The sequence below is a fragment of the Hyaloscypha bicolor genome, assembly GCF_002865645.1.
Source record: "Hyaloscypha bicolor E unplaced genomic scaffold K444scaffold_124, whole genome shotgun sequence".
Taxonomy (NCBI): domain Eukaryota; kingdom Fungi; phylum Ascomycota; class Leotiomycetes; order Helotiales; family Hyaloscyphaceae; genus Hyaloscypha; species Hyaloscypha bicolor.
The window spans coordinates 395,750-412,412 of NW_020194626.1; the positions used below are offsets into that span (position 1 = coordinate 395,750).

The 16,663-nt window shown below is 49.0% G+C and overlaps 6 protein-coding genes across 6 annotated transcripts; 5 read left to right on the forward strand and 1 right to left on the reverse strand.

Annotated features, from left to right (window-relative positions):
- Nucleotides 1-109: 109 nt before the first annotated feature.
- On the forward strand, nucleotides 110-1,917 carry K444DRAFT_616761 (Aldo/keto reductase). The gene is made up of 4 exons (XM_024880987.1): nucleotides 110-770; nucleotides 820-1,060; nucleotides 1,112-1,446; nucleotides 1,497-1,917. Exons 1-4 carry the CDS (start codon nucleotides 603-605, stop codon nucleotides 1,824-1,826), a joined length of 1,074 nt encoding a protein of 357 aa, XP_024732601.1. The 5' UTR covers nucleotides 110-602; the 3' UTR covers nucleotides 1,827-1,917.
- Nucleotides 1,918-2,520: 603 nt separating this feature from the next.
- K444DRAFT_77004 (uncharacterized protein) lies at nucleotides 2,521-3,804 on the forward strand. Its single transcript, XM_024888697.1, has 4 exons — nucleotides 2,521-2,764; nucleotides 2,859-2,910; nucleotides 3,027-3,216; nucleotides 3,333-3,804. The coding sequence occupies exons 1-4, from the start codon at nucleotides 2,623-2,625 to the stop codon at nucleotides 3,489-3,491; spliced, it is 543 nt and encodes a 180-aa protein (XP_024732602.1). The 5' UTR covers nucleotides 2,521-2,622; the 3' UTR covers nucleotides 3,492-3,804.
- A 313-nt stretch (nucleotides 3,805-4,117) lies between these two features.
- Nucleotides 4,118-5,582, forward strand: K444DRAFT_537075 (FAD dependent oxidoreductase; the record flags this gene model as incomplete). Its single annotated transcript, XM_024875435.1, has 2 exons — nucleotides 4,118-4,373; nucleotides 4,423-5,582. 2 exons carry the CDS (start codon nucleotides 4,118-4,120, stop codon nucleotides 5,580-5,582), a joined length of 1,416 nt encoding a protein of 471 aa, XP_024732603.1.
- Nucleotides 5,583-6,139: 557 nt separating this feature from the next.
- K444DRAFT_645417 (putative MFS transporter) lies at nucleotides 6,140-7,740 on the forward strand (the record flags this gene model as incomplete). The annotated part of the gene is made up of 5 exons (XM_024885085.1): nucleotides 6,140-6,329; nucleotides 6,359-6,425; nucleotides 6,470-6,801; nucleotides 6,989-7,395; nucleotides 7,444-7,740. 5 exons carry the CDS (start codon nucleotides 6,140-6,142, stop codon nucleotides 7,738-7,740), a joined length of 1,293 nt encoding a protein of 430 aa, XP_024732604.1.
- A 278-nt stretch (nucleotides 7,741-8,018) lies between these two features.
- On the reverse strand, nucleotides 8,019-9,836 carry K444DRAFT_595666 (homogentisate 1,2-dioxygenase-like protein). The gene is made up of 2 exons (XM_024878402.1): nucleotides 9,597-9,836; nucleotides 8,019-9,547 (listed from the first exon to the last, which is right to left on the reverse strand). Exons 1-2 carry the CDS (start codon nucleotides 9,662-9,664, stop codon nucleotides 8,230-8,232), a joined length of 1,386 nt encoding a protein of 461 aa, XP_024732605.1. The 5' UTR covers nucleotides 9,665-9,836; the 3' UTR covers nucleotides 8,019-8,229.
- A 3,043-nt stretch (nucleotides 9,837-12,879) lies between these two features.
- On the forward strand, nucleotides 12,880-13,690 carry K444DRAFT_77180 (uncharacterized protein). Its single transcript, XM_024888698.1, has 2 exons — nucleotides 12,880-13,508; nucleotides 13,569-13,690. Exon 1 carries the CDS (start codon nucleotides 13,113-13,115, stop codon nucleotides 13,497-13,499), a length of 387 nt encoding a protein of 128 aa, XP_024732606.1. The 5' UTR covers nucleotides 12,880-13,112; the 3' UTR covers nucleotides 13,500-13,508; nucleotides 13,569-13,690.
- Nucleotides 13,691-16,663: the final 2,973 nt, after the last annotated feature.

Sequence of the window (16,663 nt, forward strand, 5' to 3'; positions counted from 1 at the left end):
CCATCTCGCGTAAACAAAGGCTTCGCTTTGACAAGTCAAAATCTTGCTTTTAATCACACATACCGTGTAAAGGAAAAAATCCACTGGCTCGCCCGGTTACCAAGCCGGTGAAGTTTTGCTGCTCTCCTATCCCTCCTTTACCCATACCAGTATTTAATGGCCTTGGTTCTTACATCATGCTCCAAAGACTCTAATGGCCCAACTGCCGTTCCTCGTCCCAACACTCCCAGCCCCTCTGAATTTATCCAAAACTCAGCCGTGCTGGCGCGTTGAAAAGAGTAAATCGTTCACCAGTCTCGGGAAGATCGCTCCGGGCAAGCCATCGCTGACAAATTCCAACCAATCACCAAGTTCCTGTCGCACTTGAACCTTCCCCACGCGGGCAACAGCAGGATGCTCATTTGAAGCCTCAACTGACGTGCTGGACGATGACGACGGCGTTATCGATTTAACCCCGCTTGAAGCCGAGTTCTGCATCCCTGGGGATCAACCGGAGGTCTGGTATAAGAGCCATGTTGTCTCGCACTGTGCTGGATTGATTGCTCTACACATTTCTGCCCACTTATCAGCCCATAACCCCACAGCCACAGAATCACAGCAAGATGTCAGGAGTTCCAGCACTTCCGCAATCCTTGAAGGAATCGGTGGAGAACAGCAAAGTGGAGTATGTGAATCTAGGTAAGAGTGGGCTTCGTGTCTCGATCCCAATTTTGGGCGCAATGTCCATTGGACACCCTAAATGGGCTCCGTGGGTGATTGATGAAGAGAAGGTCTGTCCCACTCTTCACCCAGAATCCTGTAGATTGCTAATTCCATAAGTCACTCCCTCTACTCAAAGCTGCATATGATCGTGGCCTGAACACGTGGGACACTGCGAACGTCTACTCAAACGGAGTCAGCGAGATAATCATTGGCAAAGCGATCAAGAAATATAGTATCCCGCGCAATAAGCTGGTTATTCTCACCAAGTGCTATGGAGCTGTTGGCGAGGAGCCAATTATTAGGGGAGTCTTCCACCCAAAGGAAATTCGAGCTTCGAAGGACTATGTGAACCAATCAGGTAATATATCCACCAACCACTAAAATGTTCCAGTTGTTGACTTTAAGATAGGCTTATCCCGTCAAGCAATCTTTAATGCAGTCGATGCCTCCCTCAAGCGTCTCGACACTACATATATCGATCTCCTTCAGATCCACCGTTTCGACGTCAATACGCCCCTCGAAGAAACAATGGAGGCCCTCCACGATTTAGTCAAGAGTGGCAAGGTTAGATATATCGGAGCGAGTAGTATGTGGGCCACACAATTCGCCCAGCTGCAGTTTACCGCAGAAAAGAATGGCTGGACCAAGTTTATCAGCATGCAGAATCATTATAATCTGCTATATCGCGAGGAAGAAAGAGAAATGAACCGATTCTGCGACGCGACTGGCGTTGGTTTGATACCGGTGAGTAGGCCGTCGATAATCTCCCATTATCCCAAGACTGACAAGAGCAGTGGGCACCCCTCTGCCGCGGCCACCTCGCAAGACCCATCGAGGCGTTCGGCACGACGACAAGAAGCAAGCCGGAATTAGAGAAAGGCCTCACCGAAACTGACACCAAGATCATACAGCGTGTACAAGAACTTGCTGAGAAGAAGGGATGGAAGATGAGTCAGGTTGCGCTGGCATGGATCAACAAGAGGATCAGCTCTCCGATCATTGGCTTCAGTAGTGTGGACAGAATGGATGAAGCAATTGAGGTTAGAGACAAGACTCTGACTGAGGAAGAGGAGAAGTATCTTGAGGAGTTGTACCAGCCGAAGGCAATATCTGGTCATTCTTGAGAGGGTTCGGCGAAGGAAGTACAAGAGTAAGTTAGTGATGCTCTTATATAGGCTGGAAGTCTGTAGAAATTGAACACAAATTTTTGGACAGGTTTTGGGTATGCGGAGGCCTCCTCCGAGGGTGCCATAAAAATTTAGTGAACTTTTTGACAAAAGGCCTCTCCCCGTTTTCTATAAAGAAAGCTGTGGGGGCATCAACTGGATGGCTCTCATTGCATAATTCCGGTTTCTATGGTGATAGACGGGCATTCTTAGTAAGTTCCGGAAGAAGCCCTGATCGACTCGCCAAAAGACTGAGCTGCAAATCAGAGTTCGCAACTTCAAAAAGCCTCTTCTACTACAACACCACAACTTTTGGTCTGAAACTTGATAGGGTCATCAACAATGGTTTGTCTTCAAAGGAAAGTAACGTCAATATTCTAGATAGAATACCTTCATGGTGAAGGCCACTAGCGTCTTTCCCCGGATTTTAGCTGAACCTTCCCCCGCAACCAGGGCCCGAAAAGGCAACATTGGCGAATTCCACCATCGACTCAGGCGGTCATGTTGTCACGCGACGGATAGCGTGAGCAACCCCGCACCCCCCAACTGAAACGAGCTTCCTCAACCCATCCTCCCACCTGCATCGTACCTGATCCCTCCTTCATCACAATCACAACACTCTGCATTCTACATCTAAAGCTTCCCCAAGCCACAAATCTGATACTCTATCTTGCGATTACTGTTCGTGAGATATCAATACCAGCCTGCCTTACCCTCAATCCCCTTGATTACGAGTAAAGCCCCCTCATCCACCATGTCTGCCGACGCTGGACCAGCACCATTATCCAAGGTCGACTCTGCCGTCCAAGGTCTGTCATCAAGCCCTGCTGAGGACAAGGGTGCCAAGCGACGTGCGAGTTCGAGTGTTCCAGGTGTCTTCAACATCCTCGACTTAGGTGTGTCCCTCCTCGGCCTTACCAGCTGCCATCGCCATCCGGAGCCGCCGGAACAATTCCATCAAATTAAACACTGACTTGGCTCGATGAACAGAAAAGGAAGGAAAGGAGCTGCAGATTGCAAAGGAGACGCAAAAGCTGAACTGGTATGTGCAAATCTATGGTGCTAAATCGCTCACCTTACCCCGCCCGGTCTTTGACTTCCTCGTTTCAGCATCAACAGACGTGGATTATCTCGAACTGACCTATGATTGCAACCTAGGCACATCAACAAGTCCCCGGCATCCCTGGAGGAGCCTGAAAAGAGTGCGCTCAAGAAGATGCTCACCACCCCACCCGTCAAGAAGATTGACCTCCACTTCCCGCTCGGACTCGAGGTTACCGCGCGAAACCTGAAAGGTGTGACAATCAAGGATGCATTAGATGCAATCTACAAGCAGTTCCGAAAGAAGGTATGCTCGTGGTCCCATCATATTGTCACCACATTTCTCAGAGCCTCGTCGTCGTGTCACCGTATCAACTCTCGACCATCATCAGCACTAGCAAATGCTAACAAATCCATCTGCAGGCCGATGATGAGCTCGAGGCCCCCGTCCTCGCAGGCTTCGAGTGGGACAAGGAGGAGTCCTGGACTCGGTTGATCGTCCACTGCAAGAAGGAAGGCGCACCACAGCCGAAGAAGAAGGCCAAGAAGGGTCAAGAGGGCCAGGAAGGCGAGGATCTTTAGATCTTCCCACCCGGATACACTTGCTCCACAATGTCTCCCTCGTTTGACAGACTAGAGCGCGGATGCGGTTAAGAGGATTTACTATGCTAGTGGGCTAGCTCGGAACTCGGTGCTCGGCGGATAATACATTGAACATGGCAAGCTTGCCTTGGGAATATCATATGGGGAGTGTTCTGGTATCGCTGTTCATGACTAGTTGACTTCGACTAGCTGAGATAGCTTTGCTTTGAATTGACAGCTCTCCTCCCATGTTGTATACTGGTGCGACCTCAATGGTGATATGTGTCGCACATTCTGGCCAGGTCCTCATCCTCTGGACCAATCCGTATTCAACCCTCACTCGAGAGCGAGTGGTTGTAATCTTCGATTCTGAGGAATAGTTGCAGATTCATCACACCGTTGTGCGCAAAATTCGTAACTTCCTCTGGACCCACTTTCCAAAAATCTCATGAACCCCAAAGAAGAAAGCGCTGCCGAGAGCACCACTCTTGACTTCCTCCTTCACAAGCAACATGGGAGATAACAAAGTTATCCAGATTCCATATGTAGGTTTCCTGTTTCCTCAGTAGATCTTCTACTTTTCATCCTTCTCTGTCTCTATCTTAGTTCAAGCAAATCGCACTAAGATGGATGAACGCGCCGCCGTCCCAGTAACTCTGCCCAGACAGAACCCCACCATTGCATATTGGCAAGACCCTCCAGACCCTGAAATCGCAGACTACCTTTCCTCCTCGCAAGTGCCAGAAATAGCAGATACAGTCATAATAGGCAGTGGAATAACCGGGTCCCTCATTGCATGGAATCTCTTCCAATCTCCAGATCATGGACATTTCACTATGCTTGAAGCACGCCAGGCATGCTCTGGAGCTACCGGACGAAACGGTAACTCCCCTGGCTAAGTATACAGAAAGAGGATGCTGATGGAAACCAGGCGGCCACACAAAAGCAGCCTCCTACCGCTCCTTCCACGACAACGCCCATTCCCTGGGCACCGAAGCCGCAGTCAAGATCGCGCGTCTCGAATACGATAACATCAAAGCCGTGCACGCATTTGCACGCAAGTATAATATAGACTGCGATCTGTACAGTGGGGATACGGTTGATATTATATATGACCAGGCGCAGTGGGATAATAGCGTGAAGTCTATTGGGGCGATGAGGAAAGCTATGCCAGAGCTGCTGGATACAGTTGCTAGGTATGAGATTTGGGGGAAGGAGGAAGCGAGGGAGAAGTTCTTTGTTAGGGGGGAAGAGTGTGTTGGTGCGATTATGTATGAGGCGGGGAGTTTGAGTGCGTATAAGTTCGTGGTTGGGGTTTTGAAGATGGTGGTGCAGAGGGGAGGGGAGCTGTATACGAATACACCTGCTACGAAACTTGAGAAGGGGGAAGATGGCATGTGGAGCGTACAGACGCTGAGAGGGGTGGTGAAGGCGAAAAGGGTGGTGTTGGCTACGAATGGGTATTCGGGTTTCTTGTGCGAGAAATTTCAGGGCAAGATTGTCCCTCTGAGGGGGCAGATTACTGTGCATAGGCCAGGGAAGAACCAGCCAGTCAGTGGGCTATCAACGACGTACTCTTTTATCTACAAGAACGGATACGAATACATGATTCCCAGGCCGCAAGGAAGCAAGCACGCAGGAGATATCGTCATAGGTGGTGGTCTGGTAATGGCCAAGGATGAGGGCGTTGAGGAATTCGGCACAACGGACGACACGACGATCAACCAAGATATCAGCAAATATCTGACAGAGACTACACCTCGATACTTTGGGAACGATTGGGGAGATGATCACGCAGATGGCAGGATTAGGCAACAATGGACTGGTATTATGGGCTACAGTCCAGACGGCTTCCCGTTCATTGGGGAAGTTCCGGGAGAGAAGAATCTTTGGATGGCTGCCAGTTTCCAGGGACATGGTATGGTGCTGTGTTTTATGTGTGCCAGAGCTCTGGTTGCTATGATGGGTGGTGAGGAAGAGGCGCTTGAGAGTTGGTTTCCTGATGCATTCAAGGTTAGTGAGGAACGGCTGAAGAAGAAATTCGCTGGCAGGTTGCACACAAAGCCCTTGGATATTGGGACGAAGCCGTGATAGCTTGGCTCAGAGACTTGTGGTATTGGTCAATGAGAGTCAGCTTCGAGTTCACGGCATAGAGCCGCTCTTTTCTGAATGCTCTCATATTTAGATTCCGCACAAGACGTTGCACAGTGGCTTCGATTTGTTTCAAATCTTTCCCTGCTTACTTTCGTTGAGATGGTTCTCGGTCCCTTCCCTTGTTGTGGTTGATGAGTGTCCACTTACAGTAAAGGGTTGCTCTCTTGGACAGGGCTACCTTCCCCTCGTTTAGGCAACCCCCCAATCCGTGCGGCACACTCCCCGCAAAGTGACGCGGAATGGTTCCTCTTATATTTTTGATGCGGGGGATGCTTATTCTTGCTCTTGCCAATCGGGTTTTGATCCAAGTGCCGTACTAATTGCCTCCTCTTGTCCTTGAAGAGTACGAAAGTACTATATATCTTCAAGACAGAGATAAATATCTCTTCCCCTTCTCAAATTTCATCAATGGAGCCAAGTCATATCCTCATCTCGATTATTAAGTACCCGGCCGATTCAGATTACATCTCGATTTGAAGCACACAGCCCTCAAAATGAGCGGCTCAACCGATTCAACCAAGCTCCCCATCGATGATAAACACGACGTCTCTCAAACCGAAGATGTCGAGAAATCAACCATCGACGAAGCAATCGATCCCATCGCCGAGAAGAAACTTCTCTGGAAAGTCGACTGCCATGTCGTCCCACCGCTTCTCATCCTCTTCCTCCTAGCCTTCCTCGATCGTGTAAACATAGGAAATGCTAAATCCAAGGAATGACCAAGGAGCTGCACATGTTTGGGCAGGACTACAGCATTGCTTTGTTTATTTTCTTCATCCCGTGAGTTGAATCCTCTTTTCAGGAACGAGAGATGTTAAAAGCAGATACATCCTCCTCGAAGTCCCCTCCAACATCATCATCCGGAAAATCGCGCCTTCCACCTGGCTCTGCGGCATCATGTTCTGCTGGGGAGTCTGTACAGTGGGCGAAGGGCTCGTACATAACTTCGGCTCCCTCGTCGCTTTGCGTTTCCTGCTCGGCATCTTCGAAGCTGGTCTTGTTCCCGGAGCCGTCTACCTTATCACCATGTACTACAAACGGTACGAGCTACAATGGCGGCTTAGTGTTTTCTTCTATGCAAGTATCCTCGCTGGTGCTTTTGGGGGTGTGTTTGCTTATGCTTTGGCACACATGGATGGAATTGGTGGCTACGCTGGTAAGCTTCTCTTCAGATCTTTCATTACAGAAGACTGACAAATACAGGTTGGCGCTGGATCTTCATCATCAAAGGCCTGCTGACAATTCTTATCGCCATCACATCGACTGGCCGGAGACCGCCACCTTCCTAACTGATGCGGAGCGTGCACTCCTGCTCAAGCGCCTCGCTCTTGATGTCGGTGAAGCAAGAATGGATATCTTAAATCATCGGTCTGCTAAAAGAATCTTCACAGATTGGAAAATCTGGTGCGGTGTCTTCATGTATATGGGCATCGTGAACACCGGCTATGCAACAAGCTTTTTCATCCCGACTATCATCCAGGAGATGGGTTATACGGCAGCTATGAGCCAGGTGAGGAGTATACCTATCTTCATCGTTGCTGCGGTAGCAGCACTCCTGGTGGCATGGTCTACGGATAGGATGAAACATCGCTACGCCTTCACGATTGCCGGTGTAGTGGTGGGTGGTATTGGATATGTGATACTTTTGAATCAAAGGGGTGTTAGTGTTGGTGTGAAATACATGGCTTGTTTCTTTATCACGACAGGCGGGTACATGACGCAGCCCGTAACGTGGGTATGGCTTAACAACGTACGTCTTCCTCTCTCTCCCTCTCCGTCCTTTGCTAACACAAACCAGATTATGGGCAGCCACTATAAACGCGCCATAGCAACAGCCCTCCAAATCGGCCTTGGCAACGCTGGCGGCATTGTCGCCTCCAACGTCTTCATCACAAAGCAAGCGCCCTTCTACCGCACGGGATACGGCACCAGTCTCGCAATGCTTCTCATGTGTGGAGCGATGTGCACCGTGTTTTTCTTTGGGTTAAAGGCAGAGAATAAGAAGAGGAGTAACGGGGGAAGGGATTACCGGTTTGAGAGTGGAGAGTTAGAGAATATGGGGGATGATCATCCGGAGTTTAGGTTCACTACTTGAGAGGTAGGTATCTCGAGAATGCATGCTCTCAATTTCAGAGTACTGTACAACTTTTAGGAAGTTTGAGCCCGTGTGGTCATCTATTTCACAGATGTTCATAATGAAAGGGAGGCTGTAATGGCCATATCCAATCTATTAGATCTAATGCCGTTGCAAGTCTTCGTTCTCGATGGTGATGCCGATTAATTGTGTTGTTTGTACTCCGAAGTAGCAGTCCTGGTGAGATTTCTAATCTTAGGATGAAGATCAAAGGTTGAACAATGAAGCAGGTGCAAGCGATCCAGAAGCAGGTCAGTAACCCAACTAGGTGTAGAACATTGGAAGACTGTTTTGCGGAGGACCTGGCACCTTGATGCATGAAATACACAATGTATTTTCTCATTACGATGAATTATACCAACCAAGTCTTCCTCATGTAGAATGTGGCAAAGCACCCTGATTCATCTCGCCCGTTGCTCCCTTTCCATCAATACTCTTCCCAATATCAATTCAAGTATGACTCTTCGCATCACCCACAAGATGACTCACTCTCCTCACTCCCTCAGGAATCTTGAAATGAGCCTTCAAAGGCGTCCAGCTCTCCTCGTTATAATCTTCTTGCACCTTCTTGCAAGTCTTCAGACCCCACTCAGTCACACCAACCATCAAGCAACTCTCGAACATAAACGCCATGCTGCCTTCTCCCACCTTCGTTGGCTTGAGCTCGACGTTTGAAGCCCTTTGATGTGTGCCGGCATCAGGTCCATGGGCTGACATGATATTGTGCAGACTGGCACCAGCAGGCCGGAATCCGCCTCCAGTCTTTGCATCATATTCTCCGCCAATGAGACCCATGAATTCAGACATGGTGTTTCGGTGGTACCAAGGAGGTCGGAAAGTATCTTCGCCTACCAGCCAGCGTGGAGGGAAGATCACGAAATCTGCGACTGCGGTGCCAACATGATCTGTGGGTGCGGTAAGGACTGTGAAGATAGATGGGTCCGGGTGATCGAAGGAGATGCTACCAATTGTGCTGAATCGCCCTAAGTCGTACTTGTATGGGTAGTAAAGACCATGCCAAGCTACAACGTCAAATGGAGTGTGCGTCTGGTTTGCTGCAAATAGATGTCCGTTGAACTTGGATAGGATGGTATATTCTCCAGATGTGGCTTCTTCGAAACTTGCAACTGGGGCCTGGAAATCTCTTGCGTTTGCCAAGCAGTTCGATCCAATGGGTCCCAGCTCAGGCAGTTGGAAATGCCCCTGGTAGAGCTCGCAGATGTAGCCTCGTACTGGGCCTTCTGGAAGCTCCACACGGTATCTGACTCCTCTTGGGATAACACAAATCTCGTTCGGACGGACGAGGATATGGCCCAGCTCAGTCTGGACATCTAACACTCCGTGTTGTAGCACGATCAAGAAATCTCCATCCGCGCTGTAGAAGGCCTCGTTCTTGCTCATGCTCTTTCCCGCAGCGAATATAAAGATTCCCAGCCCCGACTTCATTGTAGGATCTCCTGCGCCTGCAACGAGCTTCAAGCTATGTACCCAATCCACAGTCTCATCTAAGTCAAAGGGGTCCCACCGAAGCTGGTTCGGAACCTGGTGTAGCTTGTTCCCTTCAGGATTCGTGTTGTAAGAGGAAGATTCGCGAGGGTTGAACGTCGAATGTGCGGCGGCAGGAAGGATACGGTAGAGCCATGATTGTTGATTCTCGTGTCGTGGAGCTGTGAATGCTGTGCCAGAGAGCTTCTCGGCGTAGAGACCGTACGGAGGTTTTTGAGGAGAGTTGGCTCCTATTGGGAGGGCACCCGCAACAGCTTCTGACCTGCAAAGATGTCAGCCAAGTTCCTCTGATGCTGGGGAAGGGGGCTCACTCATGGTAAGAGCCGAAGCCATTCTGGTACTTGTACTTCTCTTGTGTGTTGAATTGTGTGACCGGCATGTTGTCTGTTCGTTAAGCTGAGAGTGAAGTCAATTGATTATTTGTGAAAGAGCAAGGACTTTATGAGAAATTTGAGAAGCTTAGGAGGAAATTCTGGTACGGTTTCCCTTTGATACAAACCATGGGTAATTGGAGTAGAATGGAATAAGCTCCTCCGCCCTCTTCTCGATTCACCGCGATGAACTCACCATGCAGCTCGGCACAAAGAATCTAAGGGAGCGGAAAAGTCGGGAAAATCCACAGCGGAGAGCTTTCCGCACAGAGGAAGTGGATTTAGAGAGATGATAAAGAGAGGTTGGGAAATCTTACTAGATGCGCACCTGTATCGCTCTTTCTACCTCCAATCATCATGTAGCAGTGGAACCTGCTTGGAACGACATGTCCTGGCCCCTTCCTTCAATGTGTAGAGCTTCTTCGTTGATCTCGAAGATTAGCAAGTATTTGTTCTCGACCCACGAGTCCAAGTCCATTGTGCTTGTACGGAGGGTGAACATCAGCTAGATGCTTCTCGCTTTGTCGAGAAATCGACCCTCTTGGACGCAAAATCAAGGTAAACATATATTGCTTACAACGGGCAACTGTTTGTGAAGAAATGGAAGAAGAACTTTCTTCTATGGAATATTTGTCGTCTTCGCTGCCGTGAGGAACGAAGATGGCGAACAAAATTTAGCAAGACTCCACCGATCTTACAAAGCTGTATGAGCACCATATCTTGCGCTGAGAAGGCCTTCTATTTCTTCTATTTAGAACTCGCTGACTGTGTATCTGCAGCTCGAAAAACAGAGAAACCTCATTCGATGAACCGAAACCACATACTCCTCTGAGTATGCTGACCCGTTTGCAAACCACCACTGACTATGCAATTATCGAAAAGACGCTCGATCGACATGATCCCATTTCCAATCTTAAAGAGCCAAGATAGAAATTAAGACTACGCCAACCTAGCGATCGCGGTACTGGCCGCAGCTGGAGTTCATGCACCTATTACGGTCAGGGGTGGGCCCATTCATCCAAGCAGTTGTAGCAACAGTCCCACAATGCCTACATTCTTTGCGGATTTTGCTGAGCACCTTTCCTGGCCCAGAACCGCGTTCGCTGGAGCTTGGAGAAGCAGACTTGAGCTTGAATGGGCTGGGATCTGGGCTGGCGGGCACCTCGTTCAAGGGGCTGCTACTGAGCTGACCTGGCGTGGATTGAGTGCCGTCAGCGGTAGCTGAAGTTCCAGAGTGTTCACCAGATTGGAAGGAGTTGTCAAATTCGATGCTGTCCATACTTTCCACGGAGCTGAGCTCAGATTCGGAGGTCTCTTCTTCCACCTTGACGGATACTGGCGGAGTAAATGGTGGAGTTGGGTTCACAGCACCTCCAAATTCCTCCAAACTGGCCAGGACTTCCTCACTGGGGAATCCCTCCTCATCTTTTGGTGCCTCCTCAACTTTCTGCTTCTTCCATGCGGGGAGAATGATGACGTCGGGCTCGGCATCTTCATCGTACGGCTTCCAGTGGCCAAGAGGACCTGAATGTGTCGAGTCAGCAATAGTTGATCAATAACATGCCTCGCTGCTAGTAATCGGGCCAGTGAGGGTCTTCAGAGTACACATACCATCCTTGAAAAGTGGGACGATGATATACTCCTTGACTGCCTTGCTCTTGCCTTTTCAAAGTCAGTTTCTGCGGCTTCAACCATTGAGGCTTTCTTTTTTGGCTTCAACCTACCCTTCTTGCGTCGGGGGAAGCTCATGCGGGTGAGATTAAGCCATGGACCATACTTGCTCACGCAGAGACGGCTACGACACTTAGGGGAGATCACCATGAAATAATCGTCACCATCAACAGCTAGAACGCGTCAACAGATGTGATCCACGACGCAAACGGCTCCAACTTACCATAGAGGTCCTGAAGGCGCTCAATCTCCTCCAAGAGGTGGTATGGCGTGCCTAGAGAGAAGTCAGCTCTCGCGTTGCGGGAACGACTGCCTTCCTCCCTGTCCTGTGGTCTCCTGTGGCCTCTCGCGTTTCACATACCCTCAAGCTGCGGATATTTCTCCTTGAATCTCTTCTGGTAAGCGGCAGCATCCTTGTTGTCCTGGATCTCCTTCTTGATGTTGATCTTTTGCTTTGCCGTCAGTATCCATGTCCATTAGCGGCGCATTCCTATCACTCACAGCAGTACTCTCGAACCTGTCGATCTCGACACCATCAGGAACAAACTGAGCTGCACCTGGCTGTTGTTTGACGTCCATGGCGAAAGAGGCTTGGGGGATCGTGTGGAGCGGTAGCTGTATCTTGTCTTGTTCGCGTTTGATGGACTGTAGAGGGCCAGATTTGGGAGGAGGGGCGGCTGTTGGGGATTTTGCGCACGAAAGAATCGGGAGCTCGAATTCACCCATCGTGACCTGTTCCCCGTCCCTATTCTGTTTTGTGTGGTATTGTTGTCGAAGCCACTTCGCCTTTCCGTTACGATCCCGATTTCGATTCACCTTTGGCTCGCATTGATATGATAACGCAGCCTCGTCTGATGTACCATGGCTGACAGTGGGTATAGTAGTGCAAGATTTACTTGAGCTCGATGCTTTTGTCGTTTGTCTTTGGAAGACTGACGGGTATAGACAATATTTTCACAAGGTCGTGTATTCATTTGAAGATGTCAATGAAGGTTCTCGGTTGTCTTGTCCGCATTGTTAGAGATGCAAGCTTACCTGCCCGTCCTGCTACCACGAAGCCGTATTCCTAGTTCTTTGAGCTGTCCAAAATGGCAGGTGCGAAGCTGGAGGTCCCTGCTTGCTCAAGTACGTTTGGCCAAGCAGTCTCACTTGACTGACGGGCAGGGGTTGCTCCAGTAGTTCGACGAAAGTAGGCATTCTGACCTCTTACAAATCTCGTCTTACAAACCCATATATCTATCACAGCGCGCCCACAAATACGGATATCAGCTGGAACACGGCTGAGTCTCTTCTTCAATGGCGATAAATAAACTGACATCTTTGCAGGCCCAGAACTTTCTGCACACCACTTCCCATTTTTTCACAATTCTCTCCAAGTACCATCGAGTCTTTCCCCCCCCCCCTCGTGGCACATCCCACACCATAGAATCCAGGCATCACTTATGTCCTTCGAGTGGCTACATACCGACTTGAAAGGGGAGATTCTGTTGGAGCTAGTGCACTTTGGTTGTGGCCTGCGGGAGTTAAGCCTGTTCCGCATGGTCCTAAACCCACACGACTGAATCACAGCGATTACCTTCTTTCAAATGATCCCAGAGCAAGTCACATACAAACAAGGAGTCCCAACCTCGCCAAGAACTTCTGCGAAGCGCGAAAGCTTTCTGCAAGCTATCACACTCAATTTTCTCTGAATCCTGTCTTCGAAACGCCCCCTCCCGCAATCTGGCACCACGCTACCACTTCCGTCCAAGAGCCCTCCACAAGGTTGAGCCACTGTCCCTGACTATGGCGGCGATTACACTCTCCCCGGTATCAGGTCTCTCCGCCGTCAAGAGTGCTTGCCAAACCTGCCAGACTGCCTTTGACAGCCCGGCCGGCCTCGAGAACAACTCGATGGAAGGGAGCCGTGCCCCTCCTGTCAAAATAATCTTGAAGCTCAAGGTCTGCCTAGCTTGCAAGGCAACATTTGACCGGTACCTCGACCGCAAGACGAGGGCTTACTGGACGAAGAAGAAATTCCAAAAATGGGCCGAGACCGTGATCCATGTCACAGTCAAGCTCAAAAAAAAGTACATGGTCAAATTCCACCGAGGAACAACTCTGAAGTTACGTCATAGCGGAAAAGTCTCGACCTTGAGAGTTCCAAACCGTTGGACGACTCGCATCATCTAAAAGTAACTGGTGAGTAGATCTTCATATTCCTCTGTCCGTTAGGTCTGCTAACTCAGAGCTACTGCGCAGTCGAAGCCCAGCAACCACATCAGAGAGGCCATCGCTCGAACGTTCATTTCCCCCCATGTTACCCAATCTTTCACTCTTGCTTGGAATATCTCCGAACATCATCATACTTTCGAACACTAGATTATCTCTGATGGCAGGTGTCTGCTACAAATCACTATGTTTTCGACTTTTCTCACGCTCCGAGCGTCAACTATTTTCGGCCAACTTCGCAACCGGAACTTAATCATCCCATTATGACACCCTACTGGCTTCATGCAATATCATATTTTAAGTGTTGCAACGTACATTCCTTTACCTTGTTTCAACCTTTACACTCTTTCTAAAGATCTCTTCGAATCAACAACCTCACGTGGACTCGATTTATCTCTAATAGCAGATGTCTGCTCCGACTCAAGGCATTGTAGCGTTTCTCACTCCTACGTCTCCAACGAATAATCAACGAATAATGAAGGCGAAAATTGGCTTCCTGGGATCTGGTCTCTTCCTTCCTCTCTACTGATGAGATTGCTGTACATCGAGGGTATTCTTATGTTGCATGGATAAGAAGTCTAGCCGATGCATAGCGACGGCGTTCTCATGTCAAATGGACAATAGCGGATACATAGACACTATTTTTTATTTCTTTGGAAACTCTACGTAGGTTGAAATCCTCCTTTCCTATCACCCAAGGTACTCGTGCCTTCTCTCGTGACGTTCTCAAAACCGCCTCCTGTTTGGAAAGTTGACTTGTCGGACCATGAAAGTGATTACTTTAGGAAAGCCTCCCAGTCTTGGTGATCATCCAGGATTTCGTTTTTCGTCACCGCTGTCTGTTCGAGCTTGAAATCATGTCACGTGTAGGGTCCATGAAGAATACTATCTGCTTGCATGAATTTGATTGATACGTGAGGACTATGCCTCTGGATATGATATTTCTAAGAATAATTTATTCGGGGTTATGTCAGCACAACCACTAGATGTAGTAGTCCTTCAAACACATGTGTCCACCCTCAGGACAGGCAGAACTTTCCAACAGCGCAATCGCGGCACACCATCTTCCCATTACATGCCCACAACACGAGAGCTCGACGGGGAGCTCGGCATCATGCTGCCCATGTGGAACTCGATATTGCTGGAGGCACGAAGGGCAATCCTTTTTATTTGTGTCCAGCGGGCTCATGCCGGCTCAAGTTAAGAAATCCTCGATGGAAACAAGTCTCTTTTCCCGCTCCGCGAGCTTCTCTTTTCTCGCTCTGAATCCAGTGCAGTATTCCACGCAGCATTTAAGCTCCATCTTGTACACTGGATTGTTGATGGCCTTTTCCATCTCTGCCTCCATCCATTCGCTGATGTCCTCCATCAGTACAATCTCGAGATCGTGCTCTCTTTGCTGCGATTGGATTGGATTATCACAGTACTCGAGGTGATGTCTTTGCATTCTTGTACCGTGGACATTCTGGCTTTAGCTTCTTCTTCGTGGCATTCGTCAGTGAGCAGCCAAAGTTTAACGCCTCTTAAAGCGTGCTCTAATTGTTCTAGCCCACGTACGGCTGATGCAAGAGGATGGTCCATCTCATCGAGGCGGCGATATAAGTGTTGATAACGATATACCAAACGCCAAGTAGCAGGGCGATCCAAGAATCGAGCCGGCGTCCGAGATAATATGTGTTCATCGTATCGCGCAAGTCGAACTCTGGCTTGTCTTTTCCTATGGGCATCCTCATCTTCGGTCACCTTCTGGTCTTCTAGCATCATTTGTGAAAGAAAGACAGATTGAATGGTGTACTGCGTATCTCTACAAAACCAGGGGATTCAAAGATTGATTACTTCGAACAAACAGATTTCAACAATCACTTTGTTGGACAGGATTTGCAGAATTGTATTAGAAGAAATGATTACAATTAGAGGGTTTTTAGACAAGCACATCGGCATACTGGACTGGTGCAATGCTGGTCATGCCAAGTGACTGCGTAGTGATTGCCCAGGAAATGGCCACACGAGAGCTGCACTGGATTCTCAGCCTCGAAATCATTCACAGAGACTCCATACTTTCGAGGCATACGGAACCGTGGAGGTCAGCAGCATCCAATTTCACAATAGACCGTGGCGTCAAAAGAGCCAAGATCTCGCGGGCTCTATCTCGTCGTCCCGGCAAGCCCTTTGAAGCACAATGCTTGATTACCCACGGCACGTCTTCCCTGCGTGCTGAATCGTGGGGGAGATTTCTAGCTCGGACTCTAGACTCTACTATATGAAAGTAAAAATACTCTGACGGAATGTCTGAGTCTCCGCCGGCGTCCGCTGTCGACCCCATAGCACTGGCTTACACATTTCCTCTCACCCGTCACAAGACTACAGCACGTGCTCTCGATCGAACTGCGAACTCGCGTACATGGATGGTCTCGTTTGGCCAGCCCTCTTTCTTAGTCGGAAAAGGCGACGTGTGTCTTGTGGTGCGGGTTTTTCTATGGCCTCATAACGGCGGGCATATTGAGAGTAGAGTGGCACCAAACGTAAAACTTGTCCACGAGTTAACGTCCCAAATTGAAGTCTGCACAAAACCGTTTCTTCATGGCGTATTGCACACTCTTTACATTTAGTTATTTTTTCAACTTCCTCAGCTTCAGCCGCGAGCCGGTCCTGTGCTGACATATTTCCCAATTTCCTTACCCGCAGTATTCTTTGAGATTCCTCGTCCTCAGCCAGCTCAGCGCTTTGCTCATCCGTTTTAGCCATCTGCATGCGAAATTTCGCTCTGGCTTGCAGATGAAATGGAAGTGATAATCGATTCCAAGGAAAGAATTTGCAGCGTGGACAATGACCTTACATTTCCATAGGAGCACTGGGTAGCAATCAGCAGTCAGGAGCTTTGTCCTCGCAAGGAGTCGATTCGCTCGTAAAATGCCCACATCCAATCCAAAAAGTAGGAGAATCCGATTCTGTACATTTGGGCGGATTTACGTTAAGGAAAGGCGCCGGAATGCAAGTGAGTGTGCCTGTGAGTTTAGTAATTGCTGCAGCGTATTCTCTTTTCTCTGAACGAAATTGATCCTCCATCTCAGCTGCTTCTCAGCAAGTACCATAAATGTACACAATGCCACTGTTCATGTGTGAAA